This window comes from Aureobasidium pullulans (assembly GCF_000721785.1).
Source record: "Aureobasidium pullulans EXF-150 unplaced genomic scaffold scaffold_13, whole genome shotgun sequence".
Classification (NCBI taxonomy): domain Eukaryota; kingdom Fungi; phylum Ascomycota; class Dothideomycetes; order Dothideales; family Saccotheciaceae; genus Aureobasidium; species Aureobasidium pullulans.
This window is the reverse complement of record NW_021941033.1, coordinates 260467-283624: the sequence shown is the minus strand read 5'-3', so window position 1 is coordinate 283624 and position 23158 is coordinate 260467. Positions and strand designations below refer to the sequence as shown.

At 50.5% G+C, this 23158-nt stretch overlaps 9 protein-coding genes across 9 annotated transcripts; 3 read left to right on the top strand and 6 right to left on the bottom strand.

Annotated features, from left to right (window-relative positions):
• Positions 1-254: 254 nt before the first annotated feature.
• On the bottom strand, positions 255-2074 carry M438DRAFT_336717 (uncharacterized protein; the record flags this gene model as incomplete). The annotated part of the gene is made up of 3 exons (XM_029903913.1): positions 255-1121; positions 1175-1779; positions 1834-2074. 3 exons carry the CDS (start codon positions 2072-2074, stop codon positions 255-257), a joined length of 1713 nt encoding a protein of 570 aa, XP_029758928.1.
• A 248-nt stretch (positions 2075-2322) lies between these two features.
• Positions 2323-3175, top strand: M438DRAFT_46800 (uncharacterized protein). Its single transcript, XM_029910125.1, has 2 exons — positions 2323-2833; positions 2895-3175. Exons 1-2 carry the CDS (start codon positions 2544-2546, stop codon positions 3112-3114), a joined length of 510 nt encoding a protein of 169 aa, XP_029758927.1. The 5' UTR covers positions 2323-2543; the 3' UTR covers positions 3115-3175.
• Positions 3176-3506: 331 nt separating this feature from the next.
• On the bottom strand, positions 3507-4993 carry M438DRAFT_336716 (pectin lyase-like protein; the record flags this gene model as incomplete). Its single annotated transcript, XM_029903912.1, has 5 exons — positions 3507-3769; positions 3820-3852; positions 3903-4018; positions 4068-4333; positions 4385-4993. The coding sequence occupies 5 exons, from the start codon at positions 4991-4993 to the stop codon at positions 3507-3509; spliced, it is 1287 nt and encodes a 428-aa protein (XP_029758926.1).
• Positions 4994-6698: 1705 nt separating this feature from the next.
• On the bottom strand, positions 6699-8601 carry M438DRAFT_366727 (MFS general substrate transporter). Its single transcript, XM_029907900.1, has 2 exons — positions 7963-8601; positions 6699-7910 (listed from the first exon to the last, which is right to left on the bottom strand). The coding sequence occupies exons 1-2, from the start codon at positions 8464-8466 to the stop codon at positions 6807-6809; spliced, it is 1608 nt and encodes a 535-aa protein (XP_029758925.1). The 5' UTR covers positions 8467-8601; the 3' UTR covers positions 6699-6806.
• A 1203-nt stretch (positions 8602-9804) lies between these two features.
• Positions 9805-10624, bottom strand: M438DRAFT_346981 (uncharacterized protein). The gene has a single exon (XM_029905804.1). It carries the CDS (start codon positions 10576-10578, stop codon positions 10045-10047), a length of 534 nt encoding a protein of 177 aa, XP_029758924.1. The 5' UTR covers positions 10579-10624; the 3' UTR covers positions 9805-10044.
• Positions 10625-11284: 660 nt separating this feature from the next.
• Positions 11285-12424, top strand: M438DRAFT_346980 (kelch repeat protein). The gene has a single exon (XM_029905803.1). It carries the CDS (start codon positions 11323-11325, stop codon positions 12382-12384), a length of 1062 nt encoding a protein of 353 aa, XP_029758923.1. The 5' UTR covers positions 11285-11322; the 3' UTR covers positions 12385-12424.
• A 1439-nt stretch (positions 12425-13863) lies between these two features.
• M438DRAFT_276866 (serine/threonine kinase) lies at positions 13864-14724 on the bottom strand (the record flags this gene model as incomplete). Its single annotated transcript, XM_029900878.1, has 1 exon — positions 13864-14724. The coding sequence occupies one exon, from the start codon at positions 14722-14724 to the stop codon at positions 13864-13866; it is 861 nt and encodes a 286-aa protein (XP_029758922.1).
• A 3252-nt stretch (positions 14725-17976) lies between these two features.
• M438DRAFT_276831 (uncharacterized protein) lies at positions 17977-18534 on the bottom strand (the record flags this gene model as incomplete). The annotated part of the gene is made up of 1 exon (XM_029900876.1): positions 17977-18534. A coding segment is annotated over one exon (558 nt), but the record flags the coding sequence as incomplete, so codon positions are not given.
• Positions 18535-20719: 2185 nt separating this feature from the next.
• Positions 20720-22133, top strand: M438DRAFT_46657 (uncharacterized protein). Its single transcript, XM_029910124.1, has 3 exons — positions 20720-21138; positions 21185-21277; positions 21325-22133. Exons 1-3 carry the CDS (start codon positions 20947-20949, stop codon positions 22111-22113), a joined length of 1074 nt encoding a protein of 357 aa, XP_029758920.1. The 5' UTR covers positions 20720-20946; the 3' UTR covers positions 22114-22133.
• The last annotated feature ends 1025 nt before the right edge of the window (positions 22134-23158 follow it).

Below are 23158 nucleotides of genomic sequence, written 5' to 3'. Positions count from 1 at the left end.
CGTTCTCTATCAGGAGAACACCCAAAAGCCGCCGCTCGTATGCTGTCTAGAAATATCATGAGTATAACAAGCCAAACAAACGATAGTGCCGATCGCGCTGCGACCGGAGATAAAAGCGACGTCTAGCCGGTTATCGTACACTCACGAATGTGTCCATCGTATCGTAGTAAGTTGGGTAGCCGTCTAGCTTTCCCCAATCACAGGAACGCATTTCGGCGTATGTAGTTTGAGAGAAATGTGAGTCGTTGAACGTTTCACATATTCTTCTCCTTTCTCACTGCCCATCCCTTGAGAGCGAAACAAATGGCTGTCCAAGACATGACCAAAGCGGTCAAACCCATGGCAATAACGAAGAGGAACATGGCATCCAAGCCGTTGCCCTCGATGGTCGCAACAGCGTCAGTCGAGCTACCCATGAATATCATGCCGCCACTGATCAGGCAGAAACTGGCGACCAGCTCGGTCGGAGGACGAGAGGGAAAGAACGACTTCGGTGGTGCTAGGTAAAGAAGGACATAAGTTGCTGCTCTGGCCATGGCGAAACCCTTGAAAAGGTTGCCCCATTGCGAATGCAACATGGTCGAAACCATACTGTGTTGGTGGTGGCCAGACATGGACATGCCGAGCAGCATGATGACCAAACCTGGCATCGGGTTGAGACTGGTTCTGTATGTTTTGGGCACATCCCATTCTTCCTGTTGCTTTTCGACAGCGTCACCATACTGAACGCTCTCTTCCTGCCAGGTCGAAACAGAGGTATTGAAAAGATTTCTAATCTTGTTGCTCTCGATCAGCATACCCATCAGACCACCACCAAAGAACATGATGGTAATGCTGATATGCTCGAGATCTTGAGCTGACCACGGTTTGCCCCACGCGTTGAGGTGCTCAAGGAAAACATTACTGGTGCCGTACAGCCAAATCACAAAGCTCTCGACGAACTCGGCCGAGGGAAGACCGGCTGCGAAGCGAGAAACCATGGGCTGCCGAGGCTTGACGTTCCATGCCCAACCAAAGTCCGAGAAAGCGCCCATCCATCTTCCAAGGGTCAGGATACCGTACCAGAAGAAGATACCACCCTTGACGCCATGCGCCATGCCGGAGAAGATGAGGCGATCACGCTGTTGACATTGTCAGCAGGGCCACAAATATGTGACTGATTATTGCCACTTACGTAGATACCGCCAAACACTACGCCACCGCTGAGCAAACTCACAAATCCAAGGACTGGCATGCAACGCTCGATCAAAGTGAACACAACTTTGAAGGCTGTAAACGCACGTCCCGACGAGATGCGAGGGACCTTGCGCAGTAAGAAACGATCCACCGGATTGTTCTGAATGAATCCTTGCTCTTCGCACTCGAGGTCCTCATCATCGCCATGCTCCTCGTCAGGAGCCTCGAATTTGTGCTGAGGGACTGAATCGGAACTCGGCGAGCGAGATCCAGAGCACAGTGTCGCTGAATCGAGGCCTGACTCTGCTGACCACCTATGGTCTTGAAGAAGATCGTATTGTGCGATGTTCTTTGCTGTCATTGCATGTCTCGCTTTCGCCTTCTCTGCTCGCGCCATGTACAGGTTCACAAACGTCATAAGGAACCATGCGACCGCGATCCATGTGACGGCCCATCCCATCTTGTGGTGTGCATTGTTCGGGTACAAGTCTGGTGTCTTTGCATCATATATGATGCTCGTGAAGAGTCCGAGGCCATTGACAGCTAAGAATGCGACTTGTGTAGGGAGGGTGAAGCGCGAACGAGCTATGCTGAGAACAACGGCTGTTTATTTCAATCAGTATAAGGTCTAGTGCGTATTAGAGGTCGATTGCTTACCTGCCGGAAGAATGATTGCCCATGCGATTGTCATTGAGGCGATATGCGCGTACATCCAGCCCGCGAACTGCGGATGCCGGAAGTAGTTGACTGGAATGGCTGATGATGCCATGGCAGCTGTCACGACGCTGGTCGCATTGGTATGTGTGCTGCCCATCTCCATGGTCATCCCGGAGTGCTCGTGCTCATCACTGTGAGCGGCTGCCAGAGGAAGAATGGCTAGCAGGAGCGCTGCCGACATGTCTAGAGGTACGCGACCAAGCGGCATAGGGAACACGAAGCTATATGTGTTGGTGAGGAATGGGTTGCGTGTGCCAGTGGAAGTATGATCGCAAGAGCGAGAAATAATAGATGGCTGGTCACAGGGTGTGTCGCGGATAGTCGCAGAGCGAATCAAGACATGCAAGAGTAATGAGACTGCAATGAGAAGGATGTAGCGACGCAGAAGATACTTATATGGGACTGGCAACAAGATGCTTCAAGGGACTTGAGAAAGATCAGGAAGGAAAGATCGAGTTAATGACGGTGCGGTGAGCACCTTCGATTTAATACCACCGACACCGCGGCCACCATACACATCGAATCAGGACACTTCCTTGCTGCCGATTCCGAGCCATACCGATACTAGGCTATGGCATTGTGGTCAAGGATGTATGCCACGACCCTGATCGGAATCTTTTTTCATCATGGTGTAGTGGTTGTCAAGAGCTATGACGCTACCCAAACAAACGTTTCCCTTGCCGGCCGATCCCTTAGATCCGCCGTCTTCCGTTCGCCGAATCGAAGGTCTTTCCATCTTCTACGCATCCATGATGGAAGGTCTTCTTCATGTTGTTCTCCATGAGCATGGATGGAGTTGCACAGAGGTCGCGCATTGGTCTTGGCTTCAGAATTTGGAGCGCGAAGCTTCGCTTCAACACACTTCCTCTATCAGTTCAGTTTCGAGCTTCTATCGCGTCTACCATCTTCGCAACATCTTGTCCATGTTTCCATGTTTTTCATCAATCGGTGAGTCAGCATTCCGGTGCCGCCCTCCGCTCGGCAGCAGCTAGAGCTTGAACATACCACATGGCGCCTTGGCAAGTGTTCACGCGCGACACATGTCCACGTCAAATCGTTAAAGAGCCCCTTAGCAGTTCGGCCTTCCTTCGCGCGAACATCCGTCTGACAGATAGATGTACTTTTCGCAGCCGGTTTTGGTTGTTGCATATGAGGAACTTTTTTGACATGTGTTGCTTCGTAATCTTTGCTGACATATCGGTGCTTTGTGTGCTGGTCTGACTGGTTGGTGTTGACCGGTCGGGAATGGCGCTGGCAGCGATATCGATCAGGTGAGAAAGAATCGATTTAGTTGCTGGGGGATTAGCAGCTCCATTACACCCGAATATGCACATAAGCACTTTTACTGGGGCTGCAGACGACCTGTTTCTCGAAAGTTGAAGAATTCGTGATTCAGTTGCTCAGATGACCGATGGATGCCTTGACATCCGACTCCGAAATATCCGCGCGCATACCATTCGATCTTGGCTTCTTCTCCAGATTCGTGAAAAACACCGACATCAGCCATGGCTCGTACCGTTTGCCCAGTCATAACTCTCTTTTCATCTTCTTTCTCCTCCGATCGACTTTTCCAAAATCATCAAATTCTTTACAAGGTCTGTAAAATCTCTTCATCATAACTTCTTAAAGGCATTGTCCTCTCCGTCAGGTGGACCTGTACAATTGAAACCTACTGTTCGCTTAACACTATCGCATTGGTACTGCCTTGGCGTTGTGTTGTTCGAGCTGTTTATAACAGCCACGTCCAACAACTGGATGTTGCGGCAAGGAGATGCTGCACTGCATTGCAGTGTTGTCACAACGTCTCCACGAATCGTACCCGAGAAGTCGCTCAAGTAGACATCATGGATGTTGAACTTCGATGTATCGCAATCGCCTATTCACATGTCAGTTCAAGCCTAACCAGGAGTCCTTAACATGACTTACCTTGATTTCCTTCGAAGTTCGTGCATTGAGTAACTTGAAGATGATTAGCTAGTGGTTGGTCAAAACCGTCGATCAGTACTCACTTGAAAATGCTTTTTGAACATCTATCAGCTTGAAGTCCTCGAAGGTGAGGTTCGAAGCATAGCCGTAACCACCGCCACCACCGTTTGGCGGGTATCCCTTGTTCACTCCAGTCCATCTATTGTTGTGTTAGCAGTCAGCCAATGGAACGCACTGAAGCCACTGACGTCTTGATGTAGGCACCATATTTCGTTCGGTGAGATGTGATGTTGCGACATGTCACATTTTGAATCGTCTCAAACGTATCATCATACTGGCCAATGCTTCCCAAAGCAATACCTGAACCACGATAGAATGCCGAATCCTCAATGAGGATGTTTGTCGAATTCGCTTTTGGCGAGATGGCATCGTCGCCATTGTCTACAGTCCATCGGCGGAAGGTTATGTTATTTGCATAGATTGTGTCGGCTCCATCGGTGTTGACTGTTGGTGCCTATGCACTACGTCAGCTCCATGCCTGATTAGGAGTGAATACGCAACTTACGCCGGTCTTGGAGGTGTTGTTGACATAGATGTCCTGCAGTAACACATTCGATGAATGGATCACTGTCATCGTCCACATCTGACTTTGGAGAAAGATCAAGCCTTCGAATACCGAGTTCGTGGTACCAGTGATCGTCAATTGATGCGGACGTCTGGGATAGTTCGACCTTCCGTTGATGAATCGATACCACGCGTCACCATTTCCGTTAAAGGTACCGGAGCCATATCCTTGGAATGTGATACCATCGCCGCCAAGTCGCCAAGCGGTACTCTGATTTTGATAGCCCATCGGTAATGAGTTTTCCAGCCAATAGTTGAGGTTAGAATTGTTCCAGGAGAGTGTTCCATGCAGCTCAATGTCAACATCCTTCAAACCAGTAGTATCCAGAACACTTGCAATGGTATAAGTTGTGTTCTCAAACACGATACGATTCCGTTGTCCAGATTTGGCCTTTCCACAAGTCTTGAAGGCATCTCGGATGACTTTTGCAGAGTCCCGTCCATTAGAGGCCGCTTTGACAACACAAGTGACACCTCCCGCTTGGTTAGATGCAGGCGATGCATGAGACCCCAACAAGAATACCAAAAGGCAGCAAAGTAGCAGCAACATTGCAAAGGCCAAAACGAATATCCAAACAATAATCTTCCCTCGTCGAGTTTTCGGGAAACACCAACGCTGCTGCAATGTCCCTCGAAAAATCCAAAGTCCCTGTTGTCGTGGTAGTACGGGATGTTGCAGCGACTCGTCCACCTTTTGAATTTCCACCACCACGACTGAAGGTGACTTTTTGGGGTCCTCCTCATCGCCAAGCTTGACCGCATTCCCCATTTCTCCAGCCATACATACGTGAGAGAGGGTTTTAGTTTCGCGCTGGCACTTTTATTTTCCCGTATCTTTCCTTATTCTCTCGCGTCGCGCCAAAGAATGCTAAGCTGAGGTACGAGTGGCAGGAGATCTTTGACATCTGCGGTGTAAAGGGTTGGTTGCGCGGACCCCCAGGGATCGGCAAGCACGCATCTGCGGGGTCGAGTTCGATGGCACCATCGTGATTACCCGTTTGTGGCAAAAGATCGACCAATCTGGAGGGTCCCAGCTGCTTGTTTTCCGCGGTTGATCCAGCAACAGGTCCCAATCAGCTGCAAAAGCGTGTTTGGTAGAGTTATGCTTAATCCAATCCTTGGGCTGTTCAGCGTGTTCTAGACACTCCCAGCCTTTCCAGATGACCGAGGTATGTCTCAATTCAGCAAATGTTCACTTGCGGACAATCAATTCTTGCTTACACGTGTTTGTGGTTTTGCAGAGGATTGAGGTGTCTCGTTTCGATGGACCGTTTCCCCTCTTCATTTTCTCGTACGGAAAAATAGAGGAAAGGTCATGCGCCTTTGATGGTACGGCAGTACTTGGCTTCAAACACGACCTCTGTTTAATCGCGTGGAGGCGCAGTGCAGTGCGTCTAATGTCACAAGCTACATAAATTATACAGCGACTATCCTGCAAGCCAAATGTTCCAGATGATACTGTCGCATCTGCTCATCATACTCACTTGCGACTCTGCAGAGCGCATTAAGCAGCTGAACGATCAATCCCGCATACAACCCATGCTGATGCAAGATGGCTGATGATGAGAACATGCATATGAAGATCAAAGTCAGAGCTGAGTTGATACCACAAGACTGTGCTCCCAAAGGCAGCGAGATGGCAGCAGCGAACGCGTTACACGAGGCTTCCATACCATGACAGATTACCAGAATCCTCCGACACTTTGTGGTCGCTTAGTATAAGCTGCCACGTGTATGGTTACACTAACTGGTGGCATAATGTCAAGGCCTTGATCCCGTGTGAATTGCCTCTTGTGTCACTGGAATCTATCTACATGACCTTTGGGGTGATAGTTGCACCATGCCTCGTTGTGGATGAAAGAGATTCATGCAGTATCATGATGGTAGTCGTGCAGTATAGTTAGACGAGCTACAGCCATGGATGACAGTCCACCGGATCCAGAGAAGAGCAACCAGGTGGAAGAGAAAGAGCGAGTCAGAAGACATGTCGGGCAAGCGAAGAAGAAACACGATTTAGGCACATCCTCCCCCCCACTAAATTTTGTTATATCAACTCTCTTGCCGCAGGGTCATACGTTGATTCACCTGTCCGGATGCACGATAGGTTTGAGTAGAACCGCTTCGTCCACAGAGGGCAACTCCCTGAAACGCTCTCCTTGAACCTAGCATATATTTCGAAAAACACCATGCATTGCGACAGCTAGAAGCGTGACAAAGTTTAGCACATAGGGAGGATAGACTTCTTCAAACAACTTGATTTAATCGTTTCAGTCATTCATATAGATCTATGTCTAATATAACACACCGGGTATCTGGTCTATAATACAACAAAAACACACTGGGACATAACTGTATGCAAGCATCTAAGCAGGCAAGTTGTCGGCGTAACTGAGACGTCTGACTCCTTCCTTCTTGCGGTCCTCGGCAAGGGTCTTGGCGAACTTCGATCTGTCGCGAATGACAGGTCCCTTCCAGTAGAAGACGTAGATGGGGATAACGACGAGGACGGAAGCTCCAGCAAGAATAGTACTTGCGTACTCGACAGGGTGACCGCCAATGTTGGTGTACAGAGGAGTAGCGTACATTGCTGAGATACCGGCGAGGAAATCTCTAGCGAAGGCGTTACCACCACAGGCTGAGGCAGAGTAGACACCGTAGGCGGCAATCATGTAGTCGACCGATGAGAAGTAGATGGCGTAGTTGGCAATACCGACGAGAGTAGAGAAGATCATGGGAGCGATCCAGTGGACGTGGTACTCAGGGCCGAGAGAAGTCCATGCGAAGCCAATGAGACCGATGGGTTCCAAAGGAGCCAGCCAAAGCAACACCTTCAGGCGACGCTCAGGCAAGAAGCAGTCGTCTCCCCTCTGCTTGCGGTGCCAGTTGTCACGCATGAAGCAGGGTAGGTAAATGAGGTAAGTGAGGAAGTAGGCAAGGTTGATGGGAATAAAAGCCCATGCCTGGGCAAGAATACCGAAGTTCCACTTCGTGTATACCTCGGGAAATGACTCTAAAAATGTAAAGATAAGAGCATCAGAGAACCCAGAGAGAAGAGACAAGCAGAGCACAATGGGTTCGCGAATAAACATCTCGAAGGGACGAAGCCAAACTTTGCCAGCTTCCTTGAGCGAGATGCGGGGAGTCTTGAGTTCGTTAGGTCCGTAGATGTTGGGGTCCTCGCCAGTCTTGCGACGACGCTTGGCCTCCTTGTCGAGGAGGATGGTCGAACGACTCTCGGGCATGAAGAGATGGATGATCTGGACAACACCACCGAAGATGAGCATGATCCAGAAGAACCATTGCCATGCGAGGAATCGTTGAATAGGACCGCCAATGATACCTCCGATACTGGTACCGATACAAGAGGACAAGACAATAAAGGCCAAGGAGTATTGTTGCTCCTCGGGTCCGTACAGATCGGCGATAAGACCGAGAGTGACACTACCGCCAGCAGTAGAGAGACCACCCTGTTTTGAAGTCAGTACTGGAGAAGGCAGTAAGTTTGATAGAATAACTTACCAAAGCACGGCAGACAAGAATGGTTCCCCAGTTGGGAGCCAAGGCGCAAGGGATTTGCCAGATGTTGATAAGGAACATGGAAAGCTGGAGGATGGGCCAACGACCGAACTCCTCAGACCAGGGTGCCCACAACTCGCAACCGAACGAGTACAGGACCAGGTAGATCATCTGACCAGTTCTTGCTTCTTGTTGACCAATGCCGAATGCCTCTGACAGAGGAGTAACGGCACTAGGGAAGACCGAGGTGTTGTAGTTCATTGAAATCTGGATGCCGGCAATGGCAGACAGGTACATCCACTTCTTCCATGTTGGCCAGGCGTATGCCAGAATCTCGGGGCAATCGGTCTCCCTCAGTTCTCGTCGTCCTTGAGCATCGACAGGAGCCTTCTCGTTCTGTTCACCGACAGGGCTGGGGCTGCGTGTTGTTTCATCGTCCTTTTCTGAGTTATTTCCACTGAAGTCGTTACTCGGGTTGTGCTTTTGCTCTGGCCGTACGTCTGTCATGATGAAAGCTTGCCAGATGGCGTGAGTTTTGAGAGAAAAATGGGGTTCATGTTGGCTCTATGTTTATGTATGAGGCCTCAGCAGTGACCAAACAGGCCCCGGGTTCCACAGCCATGACGTCCGGCGAAAAAAAATTGTTGGAGAAAAGATCCACTCTCGTAGGTTGGGATATCAACGATGAGGAGAAGCCCGCTCGGAAGCGTGCTATCTTGGTGATTTGCGTGGTCCCCAAGGTGTCAGTCTGTGATGTGATGTCACGGTCTACAGGGTCTACCGGGACTCGGGCTCGGCGGTGATATCAAACGTCTTGAAAGGTTTGCTTAATGGGTTTAGTTTTTACTGCGTTGGGTAAGGTATCGAGAAGTAGGGCCGTGAAGATCACACTTCCGGAGAAAGCCCTGGGTAATGTCGAGTAAAAAATGGTCAACCGTCGCTTCGGTGAAAGGATTTCAGGTACAACGATCGAGACATCGACAATACGATCGGAATAATCATCTACGGTGCGCCGGACTACCTTCTCGAGAAACATTCGTGCTTCATATCCCCTAAGTGGCAAGCACGAAAACTCTGTACAATTTCGAAGCGCCGTCCAACATGTTGCAAAACATCTTGCCTTCACGAATTGTATCCGAAAACAATTTGATGGCGGTCCCAACATCCCCAGAATTCCTCCAGACTTCAAAACCACCGACCGATGACGTCGTGTTGGTTGATGTGACCGAGCAGACGCCGACTCCAGCTCCACTCACATCCTTTGAAGAGAATTATGGGCCTTGATACGGGGAATCTCCCACATCCTCAGCATCGAACCCCGTCTCTGGGACACGCCTGCCATGTGATCTTCTGTTCGGAGAGGGGAATAAGGTCGTGGTTTCATGCGGAGCTCCAGAGTATCTCCAGTTGCGACTGCAAGACCCGGGGATTAAAGATGGGCCTCGAGATATCACGCCGTTCGAAGGGTGAGAGTCGGCAAGACGCTGGAGACAGCATTCCTCGAGCACGACATTCAGCCGAATAACGACTAGGCAATCTACAGAGAGGCATGTCGCGTAACGCGATCGATCACTGTAGGGCAATGAACAGCGCTGCTGCGTTGATGCCACGGCTTGCACTTCATAAGCACGCGATACTATCGAATGTCATCGTCTGAATCTCCCACCATGAGCTGCCGAAACACCTCGGTCACCGTTTTCCAGGTACAATTCAAGATCGCCGCTGTCCAGCAAAACATGAGGTGAATCCGAACGAGAAAGAAGCGCGAGGCGGATGACGAACGTGGTCGTTATGTTCGGATGCTCGGATAACGCTGTCTATCAAACGATTCTGCGCCCGCGGAACCGAAAGTTATCTGATGTCCCTAGAATAGTTCGAACGAATCACTCGAGAGGCACAACCCGAGCGTTTGGAGGCTCGTGAGGTCACCTATCAAGAACGGCGCATCCAAGCGCTCCATTAACCACAGCTCCAACTTTCAAAGATCTGTGCTCTTTGATGACCATGGTTACATCAGCGGCTTTGAGGCAGAGGGGGCTTGCAATTGAATACAGTTGCTCTGAGGCTGCTCTCACGTAGCTATATCTACTTCCCATCCCTTGCTGCCTTGACCAATCCATCAATCCAGTCTTGGTGTCCATTCAACATGGGATTGGGCTTCTTGGTAGACAAATCAGCCGCTGGCTTGCCAATCTGCGACTCCTGTGTCAAGATCCTGACACGGTCTCCTTCAAGATCCTCGATAACCCAAGCATGGTAGACATCAATAGCCGAGTCCTTGTCGCCATTCCCATCAGACTCTGCTCTCCACGCAAGACGACCGACTTCTGTCTTCGATGGTTCAACTGATTCATACACTTCTGAAGGCAAAGGCGGGAACCCGAAAGTCGAGAAGCTAAACTTGTCGCCTTTCTTCAGCATCGGTCCGGATGTAGGAGGAGTGATTTTCTCGCAGTTCCAGTAGTAGGACTCCCATTGTCTGATGTCGGCAAGGTATTTCCAAATGTCTGCGGCGCTGAGGCCTTTGACTACGGTTTCGTTGGAGACAAAATTGTCGGTGGTACCAGGAAGGAACTTCTCAGGCCAGATGATGGTAGGTGAGGTAGGTGCAGTTGTCATGATGGCGATGTTGTTGTTGATGTGTGAATGTGATGGGGAAAGTCGATGTGATGACGATGGAGAAAATTGATGACGATATGAGGGGAAGCGGGCAGACGACGACACTTTATACCTCGTTACAGTGTTTCTGTGACATGTTTTCTTTCCAAAGACTACAGCACAACTTGGTAATCACTATACTTTTTGGTGTATAGAAATATGGAGTAATCGATCTAAATGCGATGTAGAGTCTCAGGAATCGATTCGTTGGTCGGCTTCAGAGCAGGAAGACCGGTCACACCCTTCTCATGGAAAATCTGCCTCGACTCTTGATTACAAAAACTCAACAGATGACGAAGAGCAAACTGAATGGCATGGCCAAGATAGATGCAGCAATGTCGTTGAGAGAAGCTTACCAAGAGTCTGGGTTCTTGGAAAGTTTCGTTGACGGTATCACCCTGCTCCGATGCTGGCATTGCTGATTTCGCTTCCAACACCCCTCAGACTCGAATGCGGCCCCTTCAGCTACGACAAACGTAGCCAACTTGGTTCTAATATCAATCATACCCCTTGAGTGTGTACTGGCAGCGGGGGTTGCTCCTTCTTTGCCGCAAGTCATCCCAACCATCAAGGTGTCCCCAGACATTGCTCCGCCCCCTCATGGTCACGTTGAGTCCGGCTCACCAGTGACATACCACAATCAATATCCCCAACTCCCTGGTCTTCAATCCTTCATAACCATTTACTCATACATAACTGCAGAAAATGGCCACAGTCACAGGTAAATGGACACTCGTCCACAAAACCCAATCTCTCCAACGATCCTCCCAAACTCTCTCCACACTCAACAACCGCGCCCTGATTTTCGGCGGCGAACTCATCCCCCGCCAACCCCGCGATAACGACGTCTACATCCTGAACCTCTCACCATCTTGCAAACAACCAGGATACAAAGCTTCCTTGCAGAGCTATCGAGACGGCCCCTCGACAATCCCTGAATATGCAGGTGACATACCCTCTGCACGCGTCGGCACAGCCAGCACTGTTGTCGACGGTAAGATCTATTACTTCTCAGGAAGAGGAGGCGTAGACATGGCTCCAGTTGATGAGAATGGTCAACTCTGGCAATTCTGCTTTTCCGACGCTCATGGCGTGGGTTGGCATCTCATCGCCCCAGCCGATGCTTCCCAACCGGTGCCAGAGCCTAGGAGTTATCACTGCATGACATCAGATGGCACAGCAAACCTCTACATCCACGCGGGCTGTCCAACCTCAGGCCGCCTCTCGGATCTCTGGTCCTTTAACGTCAACGACAGGCAATGGACGCAATTGGCTTCAGCACCGAGTGCACCTCGCGGCGGCACATCCATGACCTACCACGCTGGAAAGCTCTACCGTATGGGCGGGTTCGATGGCAAACACGAGATAGGAGGTGAGATCGACATCTACGACATCGCATCCGACACTTGGTTAACCCATACCTTCACATCCGATGGTGTCAACGGCCCAGGCGCAAGAAGCGTAGCCACCCTTCTCGCCATGACTATTGATGGTAAGGCTTCACTCATAACCGCGTTTGGAGAAAGCGATCCTAGTGTTCTAGGCCACGCAGGAGCTGGAAACATGTTACCAGATTCTTGGGTATGCGATATCGAGACAAAGGCGTGGAGAAGAGTCGAGGTAGAGGAGGGAGAGAAAGTGCCCAGTTCTAGGGGTTGGTTCGCTGCCGATGTTGTGACATTTGAGGACAAGCAAGGGATAATTGTTCAGGGCGGTTTAGCGGAGGACAATGAGCGCTTGGATGATGCATGGGTGCTGAGTTTTTGAGTAGTGTGATCTCACGACGTGATGTATCTTATAGCAGTGAATTTTTCTTTGTCAAACTTTGTGTCTAGTCATGCCTCTAACCCACATGGTCATGCTCTCACCATTTCACAAGATATTGAAGGAAGCCACGACTAATATCACGAGTGCGGGACGGGATGACGGAAACACCTCCCACCTTCGACGTGGGTCCATTAATTAGACGTGTATGTTAACCTAATCTTCGACCTCCTAGAGCAATCACCTCCCTTGTTATCAATACGGAAAAACCTCACGGTCGATGCGCGGGATATAACACGCGATAATGAAAGCACCGTCCACAATCACACAAGTACATCGACCAAACATTCATCTCGGTATAATCTGCCCTCTTCCGAGCTACTAATCCCGAGCATCCTATTAACACGGACAAACATCACCACCGATACACCGATTAACACTTGTAAAAACGGGATAGCACCTTTGGTTTAACAGTATGTCGACCCGACCTTTGTTTCCGATCGTACCTGTCTTGGTAGTGCGGCGGGAGAGAATGTAGTAATCAGCCATTCTCGAAATGACACTCCTAGCCCCCGAGTAGACCTCCCGAGCAACCGATCCAGAGCGTCTTATTCACACGGAAGTACCTTACGACCGATGCGCGAGAGCGAGTTGAGATACCACGATTAGCACCTTCGATCAAACGATACATCGACCCGGTTCGTTCTCGATTGTCATGCTCGAAAGCTATAGCGGCAGCAGCCACTCCACAATAGAGTAGAAGTTAAAGGTTGTGTAAGGCGATGAATTAACAGATTTAAAACTGTTGGAGAAGAGAAGGAAGGTGCGGCGGAGGTAGAGAGTTTATAGAGATCTAGCGAAGAAGGGGAATAGCATGTGATGGAGAAGCTTATTCGAACGCGTAGGAATGTGAAAGAGGATCATGTAAGTGCCGTAATATCAGCTGCAACAACCTCCCCTTATGCTAAAATCTGTCATTTCTAGCCATCTCCTGCGGCCACGCCTGGAGTCGTCTAGCATGTAAAAATGCACAATGTTTTCTAGATCGAAGTAACCGTCCGCAGAGAGGCGCTACCTACCACGCTCTTAGTGGAGGCTATCCCTAACAATGTTGAAATTGTGCTGTTGTATAGTTGTACGCGTGACAAAGTTTAGCATACGGGGAGGAAGGAACATGTAGGTTCACAACAACAAAGGGATTTCTTTGAGTTTGCGGAGGTGAATTGAAGAGACAATCTTCTTGTACACGAAAAAGTCTATGAACCCGAGCACGAGAGAAGCAAACCACCAACCACAAAGACGTCGTCGAAGAAGACAAAAATCGCCAGATGAAAACAGGTAATATCGATGGGTATCAGACGAGAAGGGATTAAAAGCAAGCAATGTTGTAAACGGCGCTGAAAGACGCCAGGAGGCGAAGATTATAAAATTGTAGCAAAGAGGTTGATGCGATAACTGGCGAGAAGAGGAAAGGGAAAGATCTCAAGGGCCAAATGCCCCCTGAATCTTGGCATACAATTCGGTGTCGAAGAAGTTGTAATGTGGGTCGTGGAAGCAGAAAGGTGCGCGGAGTAACGTCTCAGCGGTAGGTCTATCGGCCGGGTCGATAGTGAAGCAATCATACATGAAACTCAGAGCAGCAGGACCGACAACGCTGCTGACGTCTTCAGGGATTGGTGGGGCTTGGTTGAGACTGCCGAGCTTGAAGATCGCGCCGATGGCTTCTTCTTTGCTCCACGGACGGCGACCGGCAAACATCTCAAGTACTACACAGCCGAGGGACCAGATGTCTACTTTGGCGCTGTAACCTTGGGATTCGGTGCTGCCGTTTGAAGCGCTTCCTTGAGATTGCGCTCGGATGACTTCGGGAGCCATCCAGAAGACACTGCCTTGCATACTGTTGGTGATGTCGTTGTTGTATGGGTTGGGACTGCGCTTGGAGATACCGAAATCAGAGATTTTGCAGGTACCGTCAAGGTCGAGTAGGATATTGTCGGCTTTCAGATCGCGATGCAAAATACCTTCACGATGCAGGTATGCTAGACCCAAAAGTGTTTGTCTGGTCAAACTGCTGACAACAGGTTCTTCGAACTTGCCGTGCTTGCGTAAACAACTACCGATGCTGCCACCAGAAATATACTCGAGGAAGATACTGATTGAGTATTCTTTGCGTTCGCATCCAAGGTACTGGACGATGTTCATGTGATCCAAGTGTTGCATGGTGTCAATCTCAGAATCCAATGCCTTGACCATCTCGCGGATCTTTTGTGGATCTGCGTTCGATGTCTTGGGATTGACTTCGACTTGCTTGACTGCCAAAAGTTCACCAGTAGTAGTATTCATACCCAGGTACACGCGACCAAATGTTCCTTTTCCAATGAGTTGACCCTTCATCCACTTGAAGGTTGGTTGTCTTTGAGGGTGTTGATGCGAGAAGTTGTCCTGAGGAATAGTCTCCAATTGTATAAGACGACTTCCACGTGGAGGCTTGATCTGTTCGATGCGAGCACCAAACATTTTCGTGCTCTTGCGGCGCACAATGTCACCACCATACTTGAGGGTACTCATGCGGTTGAGAGCGCTGCGGTTCATCTGTACGCTAGGAGCACGGCTTGACGAGAACGATGTGATGGACGGGCTCGGCGACTTCTGCGCCGGCATCTGGTATGCGCCCTTGACAACTTCACGAATACTCTTCGTTCGACCCAAGGCACCAGACTTCCTAAGGTTCCTCTGGGCCACCGATGGAACGTTGTCTCCCCTCTTAAGCGTAGAATCGTCTTTAAGGGTAGACTCATCACTACCAAGAGTTCCGTTGTCAGACTCCACGCTCGGCATTGACATAAAGCTCTGCTCTGGTTTGGGCTCTACACTTGGTGTTGAGGATGATTGCATGACTGAGGGGGTTGGTGTCTCACTTGCTTGGCCTTCTTGGCCCTCCTCTTCGATCATGGGCTGATCAAGATCAACGTTAGGGAAGAACTCATCCAGATGTTCCACAAGTGCTTCTGGTGGAGGACGATTTGCCCACAAATCACTAGCAAAGCTTTCTCGGCGACCGAATCTTGCGTTGTCCTCTGGAGACTCCGTCGACCAAGCCGCTGATACTGCAGACTCTGGATGAGGTCTCTCACTCTCGTCAAGAGGGTCAGGAGACGCAGTAAATTGTCGCTGGGAGACCTTGTGTTTGAGAACTTGCTCATGTTGAGAGGATGAGGACTCGGCTTGATCCTGTACTAAAGATGTTTTTGACGGCTTGGGCTTGACCAGTGGGATGGCGAAGAGGCTCTCATTGGAATCTTTCTTCGTCAAAGGTCTAGCGAAGAGACCATCATCGGAGTCTGAATCTTCATCTTCCTCGTCCATCGTGGCTGTCGAAGGCCTGTCAAATGATACAGGCTCGTTAGGTAGATGGAAGCTGGGACCATAGCTTCTGCGACTGCTCATGCGGCTTAAACTACTCTGTGGACGTGCAGTGGTAGGACTGACAGCAGGGCTTGGTTGTTTCTGGATGTCCTTTGCGGGTGAGATCGATGGCCTATCCTTGCTAGGCATCTGCAGAGTAAGCGCTGGTCGTGAGAAACTGTTGGCAGCTGTTGAGTCGCTATCTTCAATGCTGTCTTCGAGATAGGCAGGGATCTTGAAGGGTACTTCACCCTTGGACATCGTGATAGGCGAGCCTCCAGCTGGTGCCTGTCTGCTATCACCCATGCCAGTACCACTAATTCCTAGGGTCTGCATTGCTTTCGGAGGTACTCCACTGTTGTAGCCAGGCTGAGGGCTTTGACCAGATTCTCTAGCCGAAGAAGGGGTGCCAGGAGCACCCACCATACCTCCCATCTTGCCGGCGCCGATGATGGCGGCACCTATACCGGAGCCTACACGCATCTTGCGCTTGTTGCTGTCCAAACTCTCAGCAGAACTTCTCTTGGAAGCATCGCCACGGTCAGGCCAGCTGGTCCGGGAGATTGGTCCTGACTTCTTTCTGAGTGAATCTGCCTTGAAAAGAGTACTGCTTGGTTCTGGCGGAGGTGGCGGTTTGCGGAGGGGAATCAAAGGTTCCATCTTCTTCTCCTGCTCAAGCAGCTTTCTTTCCTCGTATGGTGAATTTCGTCGTTGATCGAAATCAATGATGTCTTTACGTCTGATAGGTGAGAAGTCCTTGCCAAGATGATCTCGCGAATGTTCCAAGCGAATTCTCTGCTGCTGTCTGGTTTCCAGATAGGCTTGTTGCTTGCGCTGTGTCTCTCTGCGATGCTCGTCTGCCTTGATCTCGAGAATTGCCAACCTCTCGGGCTCAGAAAGCGCTGACAAATCCGTAGGCAGATCACGATCGGCCAAAAGTGAGTTCTCACTAGCCATTTCTCTAACGAGATTCTGCAACGATTGCTTCTTGTTAGGAACCAAAGTGGATTCGTTTGATCGAAGAGTAGACGTGTCGGTCTTGTCGTCGCCGGTAAGTCTAGCATATGTTGGAGGATCAACAGGTATGGAGAAAGAGCGACGCAGAGGTGAAACCATGCGATCACGCGAGGATTCTGTCGCAGATGAGCGGACAAATAGCTTGAGCTTTCCACTAGAGTCGGAGATATGATGACGCGCAGCGAGCAACAATGAGTCAGTAAGGGGTTCCTCGTGTTCGACCTTACCAGGCGAAGTTTGGTGAATAGTCAAATCGGGTGTTTCTGGAATACCGAGGTTGTAGCATATTGTTGCTCGCATCTCCTCAGATGTTTGAACAGTCGTTAGATCGATCAGCCTATAATTCCATCCATCGGGTGTGACAAACGCATATCGCTTATCGGATTCTCTAACAGCCGATCTGCCTCGCTCAGGAACATGCTGCGGCTTCTCTGCCTCCACAACCATGTGTCCTGACCTGCGGGAAGAAGGTCTGTCGATTGATGTTTCGCTCGAATTCAAGCTTGATTTTGTAAGCTGTCGGGCTTGCGCTGGACTAGTTGGAGACTCCATGTGATCGTCACGAGAATGGTCTCTCTCATCCTTCCGTTTGTGGCGTATGATGCCACTGAAGAATCCTCGCTTGTGCTCTTTCGCGCTTGCCGTAGCACTGTGTGGCACTTCACCAGCACTATTTCTAGAAGTAAGCTCTACGGGTGGTGGTGGTCGTGACCCTTCTTGACCGTGTCTACGAGCATCGATTGGAGGTGTCTTTCCATGATTTACATCGGGCGCCACACTGATGCGACTAGAAGCAGGGCCGCTGGGATTTGTGTAATCGCTGCTGCTGAGTCGATGGTGATTGTTGCTGTAATAACGATTGTGTGCGGATGCGGAAGGAAGGTTCACAGGACGAGCCTGCTGCATGGCAGGACTATGCTGTGGACTTGGTTCAAAGCCTTGACGACCGAAGTCGGAGCGGAGGTGGGAAGTGGTTTGGGCGTAACTTGCAGTGAGCTCTGTCGAAACGCTTGGACTGTGTCGTCTCGGGATGTCAGTTTCGGCCAGAGCAGCACGCGAGTATGCACTTCTATTGTTGTCCGAGCTGTCGTGTTGTTGCTTGTTCATTAGGCTCAGAGAGTCAAGCGTGACAGAACGCTGAGACGAATATCTTCGCTGAGCGAAAGAGTTGGGCATCTGGAGGCCAGGACTGTCTTCGCCTCCACCAGCGGTCGTGGGAGTGGAACCAAAGGCCATCTCGTGCCGAGTCATCATAGGTGAACTCTCGATGGCACCATCGGTATCCGCGCTTGGTGGAAACTGAGACGACTCTCTCCTTTGTCGCGAAGGCAAACTTGAGGAACTGCTTCCATTGGCACTGGTGCCTCCGGTCTCTACAATTCTGCGGATGAGCCTACGGATCTTTTTGCCATCCTCGCGATCTCTAGCCTGATCCCATACTATACCAGCACTTTGACATTCCTTTTGCAGTTGAGGGTAGACAAGGTTATGCAAAAAAGCAACGTTAGGCTTGTTTCCTTGCGAACGGCCAATCTCGAGAAATTGAGAGCCCTGGATATTGAGATGCTTGAAAGCTTCTTGCCAGATGTGAGAAAAGCCATTGTCGGCGAGCCAAGCAATGACGCGATCAATAGGCCACTGCAAATCATGAGGCGAGGCTGGAATGTCAGGAGGCGGCTGCTCGCGCGGCTGTGGAACAGGAGTCGAATGCGAGTCAGGGAAGGAGAGCATGTGCGGAGCGGGAGAAGAATGCTCCTGCGTCTCTCTAGCAGGCAGGACGACTATCTGCTGTCTAGTATTCGAGGGAGTCGGAGGGGCGTTGGAAAGGTAATCTCTACTTTGCTGGGATCGCAACTGCTGCATTGGCTGAGACTGCTGGTAATAAGAGTTGTACTGATTGTTGTTGGGTTGGCTGTACTGAAGCCATCTGCCATCGTCAAGAGGATCGAGCGGGTACTGAGGAGTGACAGGGTGTTGCGAGTAGGGGTTGTGGTACTGCTGCTGGTTCTGAGAACGACTGGGGGTATTTGAGGGCGGCGGTGGAGGTGGCGATGCGTGCAGCGGGGGTATACCGACTCCGGGACCAAACGAGTCGGCGCCAGGGATGTAAGTAGCAGAAACGAGGGGCTGGGTATCAGGCGGTAGCGGAGGCATTGAGGTGTAGGCCTGATAAGCAGTGGGGTCATATGCGCGTGGCTCTCTCGGTTGAGGGTACGGAGATTGTTGCTGCTGTTGCTGCGAGTAAGGGTACTGCTGCTGCTGTTGCGAGTATTGAGGCTGCTGCTGTGAATATGACTGCTGCTGCGGATATGGAGGCTGCTGCTGTTGCTGCTGCTGTCTGTTCCAGAGAGCCCAGGCAGTCAGAGCCGACTGTGGAGCGCTGGGTGGAGGAGGAAGCATCATGCCGTTGTTCTGCGGGTTGCTCGTAGGGGGACGTGGGGGAGGCGGAGGAAACTGCATCGAGGGTGGATTGGACATTGGCGGAGGTGGCGGCATGTACTGATTTTGCTGTTGCTGCTGCTGTTGTTGTTGCTGCTGCTGCTGCTGGCGCAAGGCCTGTTCGGCAGCCGTGGCCGAGACGTGTCGCTGCTGGCCAGACTGGTAGTTTGTTGGCGGCATGGCGCTTGCGGTCAAGGAGTGCGGTAGAGAGCGTCTCGCAGCGTCGTCGGGGTCGGTGAGGTATTTGGCATGGACAAAGGTGCGCGCGCGTGGACGAGGACTGCGTGCACTCGGTTGGATGCTCGGATAGGGCGAGTCGGCATTGACTATCGACGTGGGTCGCAAAAGGTCGCGCGAGTCAAACGAAGGCACGTCGGACAGAACGAGGCCGTTTTGTGCTCTGGAGGCGGGCTTGGAGCGTGGTTGGTGATGCGCCTGGCTGCCACTCTGCTGCTGCTGCTGCTGCTCAGACTCTCCAGTAATCATTTCTTGTCGACGAAGCCTTAGAGCGCTGCCTCCATGTCGGCAGGATCTCTACTTTTTCCCTTCCTTCAGACAACCTTTACACTATCGCAAACTCCTGGGCAGACGGCAAGACACGCGCACGAGCTGGATGCGAGATTTGTCGCGACAAATAGTCTGGAGTAGTAGACTTTGATTGATTGTGATACTCGGTGAGAGGGCGAGATGTGTGTCGTGCGCTCGGCTCAATACCGCCCGGGCACGATCAACAATACGACAACGGTCGAGGTCTTCTCTGCTGAATTCTGTTCGTATAGCTAATCTACGACCTTCTTGCCACAAGTCAAGTCGCTCTTTCTTTGTTTCGTCGCTGCTGTGCGACTTTCCCACATCGCATTGGGCCCAACGAGAGCCTCAAGCACACGGACGATATGCAGGCTGCAGCCTTGCATCCGAGGCAGTTGCCAGCCACGAGCAGCCACCACAATTGCTCAATTTACTCCGTACCTGCTATCTAATCTCGCCAATCTCGTCAATTTCCCATCATCTCCATGGTTTCCTCCTTTTCTTCACATTATCTTCTCGTGTCTCGGTAATGCTTCATATACCAATCTCTGATCATCTTGCTGTTGTCCGAGCTTTTCTGGCAGCCAGCTCTGGATTCTCGTTTGGCCGTGACTTCTGTCCGGCCCATGGGCCGAGCCGCCGAGTCCATTACTCCACTGTTCTCGCTGCGCTCAGACCTCGATCAGAACCACTCAATCCGAAAACAGTTGAACATGTGTAACTTCAATGTTGCATCTGCTGTACTATATTTTTTTTGAGACTTGTAACCGCTCCTCTACCACTCGTCATTGATTTGGTGCCAACAAGACGCTGACAGACCAGCAATACTTGTCCCATGACTCTGTTCAGCCACAAGAGACTCAAGTGCTGACTCTCCATTGCGTCAACGGAGGGCACATTCGAGAGCCACTATCATGCATAGCGGCATACCAAGCATCGGAGGATCTCACTTGACCCAAATCGTCCATCTGCAGCTCAATGCAAATTCAGCCTTTGACTTGCGACCTTTTCCCGCTCCGCCGGTCTCTTAACGGCAAACCGTTTCGATCCTACGCAAGATTGTCTTGAATTCTAAACTCCGATCATGTTGTTCTAACTTCAGCTCTCAATACTCACCTCTTCTTCCAACAAGGTCTTCTTTCTTGACATGTCCTCCGGCACTGTCTACGAGGCAACATGGCCCTTCTTGAAGATGCTCACGGTGAAATTTCTGTCGGTGCCCTCAAAGGATCCACGGCAGCAGATCTGTATCGATTCTCCATCCCCTTGATGGTATTGACCTCCCTCTTTCTTGGTCTCCGCGTTTATGTTCGGGGCTACATGACCAAGACTTTCGGCATTGAAGATTGGCTCATCATTCCAGCACACGTAGGCCTTCCCCTCCTATATCGAGACCTCTCATTAACGCCTGTAGGTGTTGTTCATGGTACTTTGTATCTGTGTGATTGTCATCGGACAATGGTTGTTGAGCGAGGACGTCATGGAGCGCTATCCCAGGATTATCAAGGCAAGACTCTCAGATGCTTATTTCCGCTCACGTACTGACTGAAACAGCTCACCATTGGTAACAGTGTCCTGTTTATCGTGGATCAGATTTTCATCAAACTGTCTGTCGCCGCTTACTTTTACCGGATTTGCGAGGGTTGGCAGCGCTATGTCATTGTCGGCAGTGTCACGATCTTTAGTCTGTTCAACTTCGCATTTCTCTTCGTCAGCCTCTTCCAATGTGGCATACCGACAGTCATTAACCTCCTCACTGCGAGTACTACCGGGGCTTGCATCAGTTGGCCTCGAATCGTCAAGCCTCTACTATATGTTGGTGTCTCACTAAACGCCGCATGCGACTGGGTCTTCGTACTGGCATGCCTCCCGGTCCTTTCGAAACTGCGGCGCATGCCTACCAGCGAGATGCTGTGCGTCTGCTTTCTGATCTTCCTCGCCACTGGTGCCAGCGTCCTGTCACTAGTGCGAATCAGGTACCTTCCTGCAGGCGGAACAGACGTTTTGCTTCTCAAGCACAACGATGACTTTGCCGTCTTGTCGTTTGTAGAGGCTGGGACCGCCATCATTACTGTCTGCATGTCAACTCTACACCCGTTGTTCCAGGCCTTTGCGAGAAAAAGAGGAAGTTCGAAATATCCGGCAACCAGCAGCCCCAGGAGAGACGACTCCGAACAGACTCCATCCGAGAAGAAGCGATCAGAGCCCAGCTCAGAAGAGTGGTCGACTGAGCACTCCGACATTGGTCGCATAGGAGTACTGCCTACAATTTACGATACTGAGATAGGGACGATGACAGAACGAGAACCTCCGAGACACTATACCGATGGTTGGAACGGCTGAAAAAATACATGCTCAAACCACACATGAAACAACAACACCATTATGAATAGCAAACGACGGAAGTCTTGGCGCCTCCACATGTGCTAAAGTTTGTCACCAATACTGCTGTTGAAATGCACGATGATCTTTGAATGTAGAGCTGGGTCCATTGAGAGGGCGTCAAATAGTCACTCTCTGTGGACGATGAACTCTTTTTCAAAATCATTGTGCATTTTCATGGCTGGAACAATGCGCATCGCCGCGGCATGAGAGGCGAAGTGACAAAATTTAGCACATGGGGAGACGATCTCTACGAGATTGTCACGCGAACGACATAGGAAACGGGAAGGGACCTAAAAAGCGCGCTATTCGCCCTGGTTCCAACACGCGCAGTCACACCTGGCCCTGCGCATCCCGACAATCTAACAATGACACCAAATTCACAACTCGACGATCGCTCGAAAAATCAATCGATGCACGCGACCAACACCATCACTCGATCCCCCGATTTGAAAGCATCGATCGAATAGGTCCAGTAGAGGAAGATATAAGAGGATGAGATATGTCAAGAACATAAAGCACGACACATATGCCACGACGACAGGAAACAGCAAGGGCTCTCAGAGACAGTGCAAGACACCCACGAGACCCAATCTACGACGGACACGGTAACATGCAAGATGATTATCATGTACGACGCAAATACGAAGATGACAGAACATGGAAAACCAAGGAGAACAGAAAGCAAAACAGCAAAATGAAAGAAAAATCCCAAATGCATACTTCTTCTCCACCGCTCTTGTTTTTCTACCCCTCTCTCGCCATTCCATCCCCTTTTGTTCGTCGATATCAAGAGAGGGAAGCAAAAATGAAAAAACAAAACGTACAGCAGCAGGGATTCCCACGTGGTCACCCACCGTAGTACTAATCTGCCGTTCAACTGCTTATGTATGGCAGAGCGGACGGGATGCCCAGTTTTCAGCTGACTGTGGCCGTACGTGCTGGAAACAGTATTCAGAAACGTATATGAAAGCGGGATGCACAGAGAGAGATCATGATTGTATTG

Bases quoted from the DNA above. Each gene is read 5' to 3' on its own strand.
- M438DRAFT_46800 (XM_029910125.1), top strand. From the start codon at position 2,544: ATGACGCTACCCAAACAAACGTTTCCCTTGCCGGCCGATCCCTTAGAT. The intron at 2,834-2,894 runs ATCAATCGGTGA...TAGAGCTTGAAC, and splicing joins TCCATGTTTCCATGTTTTTC to ATACCACATGGCGCCTTGGC.
- M438DRAFT_366727 (XM_029907900.1), bottom strand. From the start codon at position 8,466: ATGACAGACGTACGGCCAGAGCAAAAGCACAACCCGAGTAACGACTTC. The intron at 7,911-7,962 runs GTAAGTTATTCT...ACTTCAAAACAG, and splicing joins TTCTTGTCTGCCGTGCTTTG to GGTGGTCTCTCTACTGCTGG.
- M438DRAFT_346981 (XM_029905804.1), bottom strand. From the start codon at position 10,578: ATGACAACTGCACCTACCTCACCTACCATCATCTGGCCTGAGAAGTTC.
- M438DRAFT_346980 (XM_029905803.1), top strand. From the start codon at position 11,323: ATGGCCACAGTCACAGGTAAATGGACACTCGTCCACAAAACCCAATCT.
- M438DRAFT_46657 (XM_029910124.1), top strand. From the start codon at position 20,947: ATGGCCCTTCTTGAAGATGCTCACGGTGAAATTTCTGTCGGTGCCCTC. The intron at 21,139-21,184 runs GTAGGCCTTCCC...TAACGCCTGTAG, and splicing joins GGCTCATCATTCCAGCACAC to GTGTTGTTCATGGTACTTTG. The intron at 21,278-21,324 runs GCAAGACTCTCA...TGACTGAAACAG, and splicing joins GCTATCCCAGGATTATCAAG to CTCACCATTGGTAACAGTGT.